The sequence below is a fragment of the Carassius carassius genome, chromosome 2 (assembly GCF_963082965.1).
Source record: "Carassius carassius chromosome 2, fCarCar2.1, whole genome shotgun sequence".
NCBI classification, from domain to species: domain Eukaryota; kingdom Metazoa; phylum Chordata; class Actinopteri; order Cypriniformes; family Cyprinidae; genus Carassius; species Carassius carassius.
The window spans coordinates 4924433-4940376 of NC_081756.1; the positions used below are offsets into that span (position 1 = coordinate 4924433).

General features: G+C 42.9%; 1 protein-coding gene across 1 annotated transcript in view; it reads right to left on the reverse strand.

Annotated features, from left to right (window-relative positions):
* Positions 1-2864: 2864 nt before the first annotated feature.
* LOC132096027 (basement membrane-specific heparan sulfate proteoglycan core protein-like) overlaps positions 2865-15944 on the reverse strand; it is a 118223-nt gene continuing 105143 nt past the window's right edge. Inside the window, exons 10-14 of the mRNA XM_059501142.1 lie at positions 3745-3855; positions 3516-3596; positions 3262-3315; positions 3108-3173; positions 2865-2980 (exon numbers count right to left, since the gene is read on the reverse strand). Of these exons, the coding sequence (XP_059357125.1) occupies positions 2865-2980; positions 3108-3173; positions 3262-3315; positions 3516-3596; positions 3745-3855 (428 nt within the window). The remainder of the gene's footprint in view (positions 2981-3107; positions 3174-3261; positions 3316-3515; positions 3597-3744; positions 3856-15944) is intronic.

Consider the following 15944-nt stretch of genomic DNA (forward strand, 5'->3'; position numbering starts at 1 on the left):
CCCGTAGAAATAATGTGGCCAAGGAACGTAACTGACTCACCGTGGAATTTGCACTTCTCCACCTTGACAAACAACTGGTTTTCTAGCAACCGCTGGAGAACCCGTCTGACATGCTGGGTGTGTAATTGGAGAGAAGAGGAGAAAATCAAGATATCATCCAAATACACAAAGACAAATTGATAAATCATGTCACCCAACACGCTGTTGACGAGTCCCTGGAAAACGGCTGGAGCATTGGTAAGACCAAACGGAAGAACCAAGTACTCGTAGTGTCCCGAAGGGGTGTTAAATGCCGTTTTCCCCTCATCCCCCTCCCGAATGCACACCAAGTGGTAGGCGTTGCGCAGGTCTAACTTGGTGAAGACCCGAGGTCCCTGCAATAATTCAAAAGCACAAGACATTAAAGGTAGGGGGTACCTGTTCTTGATAGTAATGTCATTCAAACCTCTGTAATCAATACAGGGCTCAGGGAGCCGTCCTTCTGCACCAGCGGGAGAGGAGGAATGGTGGATGAGCCCAGCCTGAAGTCACTCACGTATGTACTTGTCCATGGCCTCTCTCTCAAGACCTGAAAGAGAATATAAACGACCCTTAGGCGGAGAAGAGCCCGGGAGGAGATCAATGGCACAGTCGTAGGGGCGATGCGGAGGTAGCGAGGTGGCCCGGGCCTTACTGAAGACCGCCCGAAGATCATGGTACTCCGCCGGAACACCAGTCAGGTCAGAGGGATCCTCCTGAGGAACACAAGACACAGAGACAGGACAAAAAGCAGCACCCAAACACGACACGTGACAAGACTGACTCCAGGCTAAAACAGAATTACTGAGCCAGTCAATGTGTGGATTGTGCTTGTGCAACCATGGGTATCCCAGAATTAAAGGAGCCTTAGGAGAAACAATAATAAACAGTTCAATCAGCTCACAATGGCTGCCAGCAATATGAAGGTTTATCTTGAGTGTGACGTGGGTGATTGTGGTATGGGGACGGCCAGCTAATGACCATGCTGATACAGGACTAACCAAAGGAATAAGCGTTATTCTCCAATGTTGAGCAGAGGCAGCATCAAGGAAGTTCCCCTCAGCCCCTGAGTCCACAAAACACCAGCGAGCATTGGGAGAGAAACGCTTGACAGGCGTTAGGATCGCCATCGTAGACCGGCGGGTTGTTGGCCTGGGGTTCGGACTCGTGGGATATACCGGTGTGAAGAACGGACCCCCGGCTCGTTGCCTCTCGCTGAAGGCCGTCCACCCGTGTGTGGAGTTTGGAGACTCGGGCACTAAGAGCGTCCACATCCTGCGCGGTGGTGTTGAGCTGGATGGCATGCTGCCCTAACAAAACTCCCTGTTGAACGAGAGCCGAGCGAAGTGGTCAGACTGTTCTGTCAGGAGAAAGCAGGCTGGATTCAGATGCGGGTAAACTCAAGGCTTTATTTAAGCAGAGGAGGCAGATAAGATGAGTCACGTTTCATCGTCGAGGGGATTCAGTTTTCGAGAAAGAAGGGAACACAGACACCCCTCAGGGAACAAAACGAGGAAATAAAATATTAACAGTATAACAATATTTCCCATTATGTGGCTGCACTACACAGTAACACTGATATTGATGAGATTTCTTAATCTTCTGGTTGTTTATCATGAATCTCATTTTAATAATTTCAGTTTCAAAGTCTTCTTAAAAGAAACATTGTCTCCTGACCTCTCACTTCTATTCGTCTTTTTATAGGAACTAGATGACGCTGATCATCATCTGTGAGCAATGTGATCCAGATACACTGTCAGTCACTGATCACACTTCAGGAATCTCTCTGTAATCTGCTGAACTGAGACGGACAGCAGACAGCAGTCGATCTCACACACCAACGGACCTTCATGAGCCTCATGTGTGTCTGGATCCTGATTACTCAACATTCAAAGCAAGATGTGTTTCTCACCTGGAATTACCTTTACCTGTGGTTACAATAACCCTTTACCTATGATTAAAATAACCGTCACTGTGAAAACAAATCAGACAAAGGGAAAATACAAATGTTTGTTATTTTGTGTTTATTTAGCAAATATAAATCTGACTTCATTAACTGTAGCAAAGCAAAAAATGAAATAGAGGACAATATATATTAATGTAAAAAGCAGTATTTATGAATATACTATATAAGAGAAATCATGTTAGCCACACAGTGTTGGCACAAACACATGTTATATTTACTATTTAAGTGCTCAAATGGAAAATGATTGAATATATATTACAGATCTGTGTACAGATAATACGATAATATCTGTAAAGTATTTCAGTTAAGCATGTGCATAATCATTTCACTCATTATCATTTCTGAAGCAATGCAAGCATTACTGTGTCTGCTGCTGTGAATCTCTTTTAGTCGTCTGGTGTCTTCTCTGAACTCAGGGACCTTTAAACAGATCAAAGATGATGATTTATACAGGAGATGTGAATAATGAGCTCATTCATTTGACATTTTATACTCATCACAAATAACTGAACCAAATAACTTAAAGTTTAAAATATATAAGAACCAATTCATGCCACGATCTGCAGGAACGAGTGTAAATTATGAGCGTGTTATCAGTTATTGTAAAATCATTGAACGTCTAACAGAATACTTACATGTTTTATTAATCTTCTTGTGACCCTTTTTCCAAAAAGCTAGAGCAGAAGTTGCATCACCAACTCCAGCATCAGCACCTGAAGAACACAAATGATCATTTATAATAAAATAATGGTACAATGTATGATTTTTACATTTATTCAACAAGTCAAGTGACTTTAGGAGTAATTCTGATCTGTAGCAGAAGCGGTGCATGATGGTTATTTTGTAATGTCAGTGGTTTGTCTGTAATCAATCAGATTATTCAGATCATTCTGGAAATACTGTACTTCAGGAAAAACTCAATCTCACCTTTACTTTTGCATTTCTTTCCTCTTTTTCCGACTTCTGAGTATGTCACATTATTTGACTCTGCTTTAGCTGGAAAAATACAAATGATATTGTTTTGAAATAAATATGCACTTTTTTTATTTGTTGAACTAGAAATGAAATAATGTGGTTAAAAACTTATTATATTGTACAGGTGAAGTTAAGAGTGTTTTTGAACCTTTGTCCATTTTTTTCTTAACAGTGACCTCTGAATATGTGACATCTGTCAAGGGCTTTGAATCATCTGAAACAAACAAGTCAAGCCAACGTGACTGAATGATATTTGATGATTTTTTTAATTATACGTGTATAAATAAAGTATAAGACTCAACCTTTGTCTCTCTTATTCACTTCAGTCACATCGTTATAAATGTGATCAGAATCTGCTGGACAGAAAACACACATTTGAGGATAAAAGATAAAAAACAAATATTATATGAAGCTTATAGTGATAGTTCAAATGAATGAAAATATCTTTCTTTGTGTGCTCCACAGATGACAGAAAGTCATACAGACTTGGAAAGACATGAATAATTATTTGTTGTATGTGAACTATCTCTTTTAATAATGAGTTATTGAGGCTGACCAGACTGTAGAGGAAAGTTCTCCAGTTGAGATTGTGCAGATTTATTTGGGACTGATGTCTGGTTAATGTTACGCTGCTGATCTATAACAGAAACAAAGAGCATTATGATCACTCGAGAGGATCTGCAGTGACTCTTTAGTCTGATATTTAGATCTTCTCATGATTCTTTACTCAGAAACTTTATTGCTGCTTTTCAGTTGTATTAATCATGTTCTGAAGTGCTCCACACCTTTGTTCTTCTTGTATCTCCACATCAGCAGCAGTGAGAGGAAGAACAACAGACAAACACTCGATCCCACAACCACACCAGTGACCAGAAGAGAAGATGAAGCTGCTGAGACTGGAGAACATGATCAGATCTGGGGTGCGTTCTCCGATAACGTTGTCTCTTAGCGCGCTACGAATACTCAAAAGGTACACCTTAACTACAGGTATACCTTTGCTACGTGTGTTCTCCGAACTATACCTTAGGATGTTGCTTAAGGTAAACCTTCTTAAGTTCGACCTTAGCAGTTGCTGTCCATGGTGGAGGTGCTGAATAGGTTGATATCGACGCCTCGATGATCGATTGTGCGCTCTTTCCTTCACAGTGGTATAGGTAAAGTATTGAGAAAACAATGTTCTTTATAAAAAAGCGTTTTAGAAATAGTACAAACTGCATTTATCGGGGCTTATTGAAATAAGTACATGCAGAATTAAATATGAGTATGTGTTTATAATTTAGCAAGTGTACAATCCCAAACCCTCACGGCCATAAGTGTGTTAATGTTCTCCACAACGTATGCTGATTATCCACCAGCCGTATCACATTATTGGCGTAAATCGCTCATTTGTGTAATTTGATGATTTCCTCAATAAAAGCGCAAACATGAGAGACATGCCGACATTCACTATGTAGGGGAAAAAAGTCCGCAAAAAGAGATCGCCAAGCCACACTGAGGTCTTACTCAGCAATATATAATTTTAAAGTAAAGTAAAAATGTAATTTTAAAGTAAAGTAAAATATAATAATATTAAATTATTATAATATATTATAATATTATTAAATATTAAAATATAAATATTAAATATAATATTATTATAATATTATTAAATTAATAATATTAATAATATTAAATTAATAATATTAAATTAGTGTATAATTTTAAAGTAAAATAAAGTAATAATATTAAATTAATAATATTAAATTAGTGCATTATACATTATATATATATTATATATAATATAACATTTTCTATGTGTAATTAAACTGCGATGTAAAATCTTTTTGCGTAGTGGTGGCCACTAGCGGTATGAACCGTCAGCAGCGATAAGGTATAGCTAAGAGCGCTCCAGACCAACCTTACGAACGCATGACTTACAGAAGGTATACTTAACTAAGAAGGTTTCGGAAACCACGTATTAACGATAAGGTACTTCTTAAGGTACAACTTAAGAACGACGTAGCGTTAAGGTAGTTTCGGAGAACGCACCCCTGTTCATTAGTGACACACTGTATGATAATATTACAATAACACATGAAATCACTCGTTATTTCAAGACTTCTGACTTTACTCCCTGTGTCTTTGCTGGTTATAACATTCATCAGAAATATAGTGTTTATGTTTATGAATTGAGCACATTCTAATAAATATGGTTTACTTAAAAAGGACGTGTGTTGAAATCAAACAAACAAATAAAACTGATAATTAATTAATTGTGAATGCATCAGTTCATATATTGTAGTGTCTGGTAATGAGTGTGTATCACAGTATTTACTCACCATTAACAGACAGATTTATTTGTTCACTCTCCTGTGATGAGTTTGGTCTTTTATCTCTCTGTCCTCTACACGTGTACTGACCCTCATCAGATGTAGTTACTGCTCTGATAGTGAGTGTGTCTGTGTTTACAGTGTAACGCTCAGACGACTGTAACTTTACACTGTCTTTATACCACTCATATCTCCAGTCAGGTGTCTGGTAATATCTCTGGTCATGTGTCAGGCCATTTCTCTGTCTCCAGTCTCTGTAAGACTCAATCACACACGTCAGACTGACCGTCTCTCCAGTGAAGACAGGACTCTTTGGATCTACAGTCAGTTCAGTTTTGGGTAAGTCTGTTAAGATAAAAACATAAAGTTTTAAGAAAATAATTATATTTTGTTTTATATTATTATATACTTTTACAATTTGAATATAATACATAGCCTTTGTCATATTTGATCAAATATAATAAGCCAGTTGTGAGGAATTTGGGTGTACTCAGATTTTTTTTTTTTTTAAAGTATAAACGGTACTCAGTGGTGTAATATAACGAAGTTAAAAAACTTTGTTAAAGTACTTAAGTATTTTTTGGGTGTATCTGTACTTTACTTGAGTTTTTATATTTCAGCCAACTTTTACTTTTACTCCGCAACATTTCCTAATTAAAATGTATACTTTTACTCCAATACATTTCCCCGAAGTATATTCGTTACTTACTACAAAATAGTCAGAAGAACACAGACTGCAGGAAAGCAGGTTTGATGAATCAGTGGTCTGGTGTTTGCAAGTTAAGACTCTCTAATTCTCTGATTTGCTGTTTAGACTAGGAGAGACATTGGAATAGAGTTTGACTGTACCAGAGGATTATTTTGAACTGATTTATTGTATTACTCATTGGATATTGGACTGAGGACTTTGTAACGGTGGGTCAGTAGTGAAGAGGAGTGTGTGAGCACCGGCCGACGGCTCGTATAGGTGAAGTCAAATACGCAAAAGTACTGGGAGATGGAAACTTGCTCATTGGGTGTAGCTCTGAAAAGCAGATAGAGAAGGCAAAGAAAATGAGCAGTGTGGGAAAAATTAAAATGGCAAAAGTGGTAAGAGTTGGAGGGGGAAAAACTGAGAGTTGTAAAGGAATAATGGCAGGAGTTCCTCTTCTGGTGAACATGAAGGAGCTAGTGGAGAATTTGAGGATGAGAAATGGATCAGTTAAATCTGATAAAATAATGACAAGAGGAACTGAATAAAAGGAAACACAATCTGTTCTGATTGAATTTGACTGTAAGGACCTCCCTAAAGAGGTATACTTTGGTTATAATAAATATAACATAAGATAATTCATAACAAAGCCTATGAGATGTTATAACTGCCAGGAATTTGGTCATGTGGCAAGGGGATGTAAAAAGCAAAGAAGATGTGCTAGATGTGGAAGAGATCACGATTATGGAAAATGTGGAGAAGGTGTTAAACAAAAGTGCTGCAATTGTGGAGGCAATCATAGTGTTGCCTATTGGAGATGTGAAGTAATGAAACAGGAGATGAAAGTACAACAGATTAAAGTGAAGGAAACATTTCTTATGCTGATGCTGTCAAGAGAAGTGAGGGGAAAAGCAGGATAAAGATGCTAATGATGTTGTAGATGATAAAAGGAAAAATGGAGGTGAGCATAAAGAATGGATGAAGATTTGGGAAGAAAAGAAGAAGTTATTTACTTTTATAGCGGGAGAGAAATAAATGCAACATCTGAGATCAAAGCTAAAACTGAAAGGATTCAAATCATTGTTAAAGCAGCAGTACATCAGTTGGAGTTAGAAGGATTAAAGTGTGAAGAAGTAAGAGATGAGTTTAATGTGCAGTCAAGTCAATATCTAACATGTGTGGGTTGATAATATTAATTATGTCAATCCTTCAATGGAATGAGAGAAGTCTGATTGCAAACGGACAAGATTTTAACCAATTTATAGGCACTAGAGAGGAAAAACCAGAAGTAGTATGTGTTCAAGAAACTTGGCTAAAGCCTAATTTGGATTTTGTTTTAAGTGGATATGTAGCAATTAGACAAGACAGGAGAGAGGGTGGAGGTGGAGGGTGTGTTACATTTGTTAAACAGGGAGTTCCTCACAGAGTTATAAGCTTAGGAAATGAGCGAGAATATGTGGGAATAGAGGTTTGGGGAGGAAAATCAAAATGATCAATCATAAATTACTATAATCCATGTGAATAGATATAGATATAGGGGGACAGGATGAGAACAGTGTTGGATGGTGTGGGGATTTTAATGCAAACAGCACATTGTGGGGATGTGAAAAAACGTACTCGGTTACTAAACGTAACCTCGGTTCTCTCTAGAAGAGCGAACGAGTACTGCGTCTTAGCTAAGACGCTACGGGAAAAGTCTCTTTTCACGAAATACTGAAGCAAAAAATTATCCTTAATTTTGTATTTTTGTAAAGCGCATTTGCAGCAGTACACAGCCATAGGCGAGACGGCTCGTTCGCTCATTTGCGCGCCCTTCTTGCCACTTCCCGCCGAAACAGGTGTGGCCTAACCTATAAAACGAGCTCGAAAAGGCTGACTCACCTGATTTATTTCATCGCCGAAGCGAACCAGAGTGAATCGTGCGCACGGCAGAGAACGCAGTACTCGTTCGCTCTTCTAGAGAGAACCGAGGTTACGATTAGTAACCGAGTACGTTCTCTTACGAGAGCTCTCTCGTACTGCGTCTTAGATAAGATGCTACGGGAACCCAATGTAAGGGAAGCCCTCCGTCCCATATCTAGCAGCATCCATAGATGCGGTAATATGACATCACACAGCCGAGGCAAGGCCTGACCAATGTGGCAATGCGGGTCTTACGCAATACTGCCCATATAACAGTCGGCAGCGCATAGCGCTCATGAACTCAGAATTCCCCTCAGGGCCCTGATTCGACTATACCGACAGCAGCCTCGCTTGCAAGGCGGGAACCTCCAGGTTATAGAACCTGATAAATGTAGACGGCGAGGCCCAACCTGCCGCCATACATATATCCTGCAAGGAGATCCCAGTAGACCACGCCCACGACGAGGCGACGCCTCTTGTGGAGTGTGCTCTGACGCCCAACAGGCACTGAAGGCCCCTGGAAGCGTAAGCTAACGCTATGGCGTCAAAATTTCCATCTGGATAGAGTCTGTCTCGAAACAGCCATTCCCTTGGAACGTCCACCGAAGTCAAAGTCAAAGTCACCTTTATTTATATAGCCCTTTAAACAAAATACATTGCGTCAAAGCAACTGAACAACATTCATTAGGAAAACAGTGTCAATAATGCAAAAATGATAGTTAAAGGCAGTTCATCATTGAATTCAGTGATGTCATCTGTGTTCAATTAAATAGTGTCTGTGCATTTATTTGCAATCAAGTAAACGATATCGCTGTAGATGAAGTGTCCCCAACTAAGCAAGCCAGAGGCGACAGCGGCAAGGAACCGAAACTCCATCGGTGACAGAATGGAGAAAAAAACCTTGGGAGAAACCAGGCTCAGTTGGGGGGCCAGTTCTCCTCTGACCAGACGAAACCAGTAGTTCAATTCCAGGCTGCAGCAAAGTCAGATTGGGCAGAAGAATCATCTGTTTCCTGTGGTCTTGTCCTGGTGCTCCTCTGAGACAAGGTCTTTACAGGGGATCTGTATCTGGGGCTGTAGTTGTCCTGGTCTCCGCTGTCTTTCAGGGATGTAGAGGTCCTTTCTAGGTGCTGATCCAGCATCTGGTCTTGATACGTACTGGATTCGGGTGACTGCAGTGACCCTCTGATCTGGACACAGACTGGATCTGGTGGCCACGGTGACCTCGGAACAAGAGAAAAACAAACAAATATTAGCGTAGATGCCATTCTTCTAATGATGTAGCAAGTACATAGGGTGTTATGGGAAGTGTTTCCGGTTCCAGTTTACCTAATTAATGCAGCCTAAAAATCCTTTAACGGATTTGGATAATAAAAGCATACTAGTATGTTATGTGTATGCCAGGTTAAAGAGATGGGCCTTAAATCTAGATTTAAACTGCAAGAGTGTGTCTGCCTCCCGAACAATGTTAGGTAGGTTATTCCAGAGTTTAGGCGCCAAATAGGAAAAGGATCTGCCGCTCGCAGTTGATTTTGATATTCTAGGTATTATCAAATTGCCTGAGTTTTGAGAACGTAGCGGACGTAGAGGATTATAATGTAAAAGGAGCTCATTCAAATACTGAGGTGCTAAACCATTCAGGGCTTTATAGGTAATAAGCAATATTTTAAAATCTATACGATGCTTGATAGGGAGCCAGTGCAGTGTTGACAGGACCGGGCTAATATGGTCATACTTCCTGGTTCTAGTAAGAACTCTTGCTGCTGCATTTTGAACTAGCTGTAGTGTTTACTAAGCGTGCAGAACAACCACCCAATAAAGCATTACAATAATCTAACCTTGAGGTCATAAAAGCATGGATTAACATTTCTGCATTTGACATTGAGAGCATAGGCCGTAATTTAGATATATTTTTGAGATGGAAAAATGCAGTTTTACAAATGCTAGAAACGTGGCTTTCTAATGAAAGATTGCGATCAAATAGCACACCTAGGTTCCTAACTGATGACGAAGAATTGACAGAGCAACCATCAAGTCTTAGACAGTGTTCTAGGTTATTACAAGCAGAGTTTTTAGGTCCTATAATTAACACCTCTGTTTCTTCAGAATTTAGCAGTAAGAAATTACTTGTCATCCAGTTTTTTATATCGACTATGCAATCCATTAGTTTTTCAAATTGGTGTGTTTCACCGGCCTGCAAAGAAATATAGAGTTGAGTATCATCAGCATAACAGTGAAAGCTAACACCATGTTTCCTGATGATATCTCCCAAGGGTAACATATAAAGCGTGAAGAGTAGCGGCCCTTGTACTGAGCCTTGAGGTACTCCATACTGCACTTGTGATCGATAGGATACATCTTCATTCACTGCTACGAAGTGATAGCGGTCATATAAGTACGATTTAAACCATTCTAATGCACTTCCACTGATGCCAACAAAGTGTTCAAGTCTATGCAAAAGAATGTTGTGGTCAATTGTGTCAAACGCAGCACTAAGATCCAATAAAACTAATAGAGAGATACACCCACGATCAGATGATAAGAGCAGATAATTTGTAACATTAAGGAGAGCAGTCTCAGTACTATGATACGGTCAAAATCCTGACCGGAAATCCTCACATATACCATTTTTCTTTTAAGAAGGAATATAATTGTGAGGATACCACCTTTTCTAGTATCTTGGACAGAAAAGGGAGATTCGAGATTGGTCTATAATTAACTAGTTCTTTGGGGTCAAGCTGTGGTTTTTTGATGAGAGGCTTAATAACAGCCAGTTTGAAGGTTTTGGGGACATATCCTAATGACAATGAGGAATTAATAATAGTCAGAAGAGGTTCTATGACTTCTGGAAGCACCTCTTTTAGGAACTTAGATGGTATAGGGTCTAACATACATGTTGTTGGTTTAGATGATTTAACAAGTTTATACAATTCTTCCTCTCCTATAGTAGAGAATGAGTGGAACTGTTCCTCAGGGGGTCTATAGTGCACTGTCTGATGTGATACTGTATCTGACAGCTGAATGGTTGCAATTTTATCTCTAATAGTATCGATTTTAGAAGTAAAGTAGTTCATAAAGTCATTATTGCTGTGATGTTGGGAAATGTCAACACTTGTTGAGGCTTTATTTTTTTCGTTAATTTAGCCACTGTATTGAATAAATACCTGGGGTTATGTTTGTTTTCTTCTAAAAGAGAAGAAAAGTAATCGGATATAGCAGTTTTGAATGCTTTTCTGTAGGATATGTTACTTTGCCGCCAAGCAATATGAAATACCTCTAGTTTTGTTTTCCTCCAGCTGCGCTCCATTTTTCGGGCTGCTCTCTTTAGGGTGCGAGTGTGCTCATTATACCATGGTGTCAAACTGTTTTCCTTAACCTTCCTTAAGCGTAAAGGAGCAACTGTATTTAAAGTGCTAGAAAAGAGAGAGTCCATAGTTTCTGTTACATCATCAAGTTCTGAGGTTTTGGATATGCTAAGGAATTTGGTTACATCAGGAAGATAACTTAAAAAGCAGTCTTTTGTGTTAGAAGTGATGGTTCTTCCATACTTGTAACAAGAAGTAGGATTTACAATTTTGGCTATATGAAGTTTGCACAGAACTAAATAATGATCTGAGATATCATCACTTGGCTGAATAATTTCAACACCATCAACATCAATTCCATGTGACAGTATTAAATCTAGAGTATGATTTCGACAATGAGTAGGTCCTGAAATGTGTTGTCTAACACCAATAGAGTTCAGAATGTCTATAAATGCTGATCCCAATGCATCTTTTTCATTATCAACATGGATATTAAAATCACCAACTATTAAGACTTTATCTGCAGCCAGAACTAACTCGGATGTAAAATCACCAAACTCTTTAATAAAGTCTGTATGGTGCCCTGGTGGCCTGTATACAGTAGCCAGTACAAACATAACAGGGGATTTATCATTAACATTTGTTTCTCTGGATAATGTTATATGAAGCACCATTACTTCAAACGAGTTATACTTGAAGCCTGCCCTCTGAGAGATCCTGAAAACGTTGTTATAAATTGAAGCAACACCTCCACCTTTGCCTTTTAGACGCGTCTCATGTTTATAACAGTAATCTTGGGGGTGGACTCATTTAAAATAATGTAATCATCAGGTTTTAGCCAGGTTTCTGTCAAACAGAGTACATCTATATTATGATCAATGATCAAATTATTTACAAAAAGTGTTTTCGTAGAAAGGGATCTGATATTCAATAAGCCAAGCTTTATCATTTGTTTATCCATATTGCTTCTGTTTTTTATTTGTTGAACCTCAATTAAATTGTTAATCTCAACTTGGTTTGGATGTTTTTTGTCGAACGAGACAAACAGCAGTTCTGCCTGCCGAAAGGCAGCAGAGCGAGACACATAAGCTCTTAAAACCCTTACAGGGCAAAGAAGACTCGAGTCTCTATCATCTCTTGTCACCGGTAGGGCAGACAGGCAATAACCTGAGCCCGAAACGGCGTGTTGAGGGATTTCGGCACATAACCGTGCCTAGGTTTGAGTATGACCCTTGAGTCATTAGGCCCAAACTCCAAGCACGGCTGGCTCACCGAGAGTGCGTGCAAATCACCCACACGCTTCACCGAAGCAAGAGCCAACAAGAATATTTTCTTGAACAACAGATGCTGAAGGCTAACCGATTGGATAGGCTCAAGAGGGGGACCCTTCATGGCCTCCTAGCTCCTCTGAGGAACCCGATGACCAAATCATTCCTTCCTATTGACTGACCGAGCGCTGTTTCAGAAAACGCTGCGATGGCCGCCACATAAACTTTGAGCGTGGATGGGGCTCTGCCCTTATCCAACAGCTCCTGTAGGAAGGAGAGAACCTCCGTCACCTCACAACTAAGGGGTGAATATCCTCGAGCTGTGCACCAGCTGGAGAACACCGACCACTTCGAGGCATACAGACGTCGTGTCGACGGAGCTCTAGCCTGAGTGATGGTATTTAGCACTCCCACTGCGAGATCAGCGGGTAACCGTTGAGCGCCCACACATGGAGGGACCACAACTCCGGTTGAGGGTGTCAAATCGAGCCCCTGGCCTGCAAGAGGAGGTCCCTCCTCAACGGTACTGGCCACGGGGAGACATCTGCTAACTGCATCAAATCTGGGAAACATGGTTGGTTCTTCCAAAGAGGTGCTACAAGCAGTATTGAACATCTTGTTTCTCTCACCCGTTCTATCACCTGCGGAAGGAGGGAGACGGGAGGGAAAGCATAAAGCGGGCAGCACGGCCATTCCCGTGACAGCGCGCTTTCGTTCTTGGAAAAGAACGCGGGGCATTGAGCGTTTTCGTGGGACGCGAAGAGGTCCACCTCCGCCCTGCCAAATCTCTCCCACAACAGCCGGACTGTTTGCGGGTGTAGAGACCATTCGCCCGTAGGAACATTGCCTCTGGACAGCCTGTCTGGACCCAGATTCTGTAGCCCAGGCACATGCACTGCCCTCAGCGAACGCGCGTTCTCCACTGCCAGCATTTCCAGACAGTTGATATGATGGAGCTTTTCCCGTTCTGACCATAGGCCAAAGGACGGTCTGCCCTCGAGCAGCGCTCCCCATCCCGAAGTGGAGGCGTCCGTCGACACCATCTTCACATTCGGGGAAGTACCCAGGCTTACACCTGATCGGTACCAGCCGTTCACTGTCCAAGGTGCCAGAGCTGTGACACAGTTCTGATTGACCTTGAGATGCAGCCGGCCAGACGCCCACGCTCTGCGCGGCACCCGCGCCTTCAGCCAGAACTGCAGGGGGCGCATGCGGAGCAGGCCCAGCTGCAGAGCCGGAGATGCTGAGGCCATGAGGCCCAGCATCTTCTGACAGTGTTTGAGCGACACGGTCGCGCCGCAGAGGAAAGAACTCGCTGCGCGCTGAATGCCCATCACGCGCTGTGGTGACAGCCGCGCCGTCATGGAACAAGAGTTCAGAACTATAACCCAAAAACAGAATCGTCTGACTGGGGTTCAGCGAACTCTTCGCCCAATTGACACTGAGGCAGAGCTTCTCGAGGTGATCGAGTAAAACGGCCCTGTGGTCCACGAGCTCAACTAGTGATCGGGCCAGAACCAGCCAGTCGTCCAAATAATTCAGCACTCGCATGCCTCTGAGTCTGAGAGGAGCGAGCGCCGCGTCCATGCACCTCGTAAATGTACGAGGAGCCACGGACAAGCCGAACGGCAGGACTGTAAACTGGTATGCCTGGCCCTCGAAGGCGAATCTCAAATATCGCCTGTGGTTTGACACTATCTGTATTTGAAAATACACGTCCTTCAGATCTATTGACATAAACCAGTCCCCTCTGCGAATCTGGGCGAGGAGCTTCCTGGTCGTAAGCATTTTGAAACTGCGTTTCGTCAATGCCTTGTTCAGCTGTCTTAGATCCAGTATGGGCCTGAGACCCCCGTCTCTCTTGGGCACCAGAAAGTATCTGCTGTACAGCCCCCCCCTCGCTTTGAGCTTGAGACACAGGCTCTACAGCCCCTTTGCTCAACAGTTTTGATATTTCGGCCCGAAGTATGTGTGCTACTTCTGTTTTGACCGTAGTTTTGACGCACGCTGAAAAGCGCGGAGGGCGTCGAAAAAACTGTAGCGAGTAGCCTCTCTTTATAATGCCTAGCACCCAATCCGAAACCCCTGTAAGCGCTGACCATGCATCTGCATAAATGGCTAAGGGCTGGATGCGAAGCACGCACTGTTGACTGGGCAACGGCGGCGCTCCGGTGTGCTGCGCATTTGAGGTGGGGAGCGCGCTGATCACAGTGGGCAGATAGCTCCTCCTCGACCCCGTCTCGGCGCTTAACCGACTGGGGGAAGGCTGAGCAGGTCCCGTGGGACTCTATGTCTGCGAGTAACTGTGGGCTGCATATGTGCTACTTCTGTTTTGACCGTAGTTTCGACGCGCGCTGAAAAGCGCGGAGGGCGTCGAAAAAACTGTAGCGAGTAGCCTCTCTTTATAATGCCTAGCACCCAATCCGAAACCCCTGTAAGCGCTGACCATGAATCTGCATAAATGGCTAAGGGCTGGATGCGAAGCACGCACTGTTGACTGGGCAACGGCGGCGCTCCGGTGTGCTGCGCATTTGAGGTGGGGAGCGCGCTGATCACAGTGGGCAGATAGCTCCTCCTCGACCCCGTCTCGGCGCTTAACCGACTGGGGGAAGGCTGAGCAGGTCCCGTGGGACTCGATATGTCTGCGAGTAACTGTGGGCTGCATATGTGCACATTTACCATTTTCAACTCGCTGTCTGCCTGTGCAGAGCGTACGTGCACGGGCCTCGTTTTTACAGAAGCCACGAGCCGTATGTGACATAGTGTATGTGGGCAGTGGGGAGTGGGCACGTTTACTATGCGGCGCGCTCGACCGATCTGTGTCGATCTTATGTGTGCGAGCCCTGTGTGCAGGGCTGTGCTTACATGTGGAGATGGGCACTGAGGAGTGGGCATCGTCACTGCATTTAAAGCACCGTCGGCCGTGGCCGGACGAGCGTGCACGGGTTTAGTTTTTACAGAAACCACATGACGTGTGTGACATAGTAATTGTGGGCACTGAGGGGTGGGCACGCTTACTATGCAGTGTGCGCGATTGACTTGAGACGCTTTTATTGTCGCAGGCCCTGTGTGCAGGGCTGTGCTTACATGTGGAGATGGGCACTGAGGAGTGGGCATCGTCACTACATTTATAGCACCATCGGCCGTGGCCGGAACACCAGAAAAAACACTCTTTTCGTGAAACATCTGGGTAGCCGTGATAACGGCTTTTGTGTGCAGGCAAGCGGGCACTCGTGCAGGCTTGCGCATTGCAGAAGACACTGAGGCAGTCACAACTCTTGGAACGGCAACAGCGGCGCGCTTGGGTGAGAGCTCGGCCGCAGCGGAACTCGTACACCGGCGCTTTCCCAGCAGTGCTAGGATGTTTCTTACGGCTTCTTACGGCGCTGCGGCGCAGTGGATGATGCAGGCTTCGAGAAGGACGCCAGGCGAGTCCTCAGAGTCACCATAGGCAGTGGCTCGCAATGAGGGCAGCCACCGTCAGCGAGCGCGAGCGCTGCATGGTCCTCA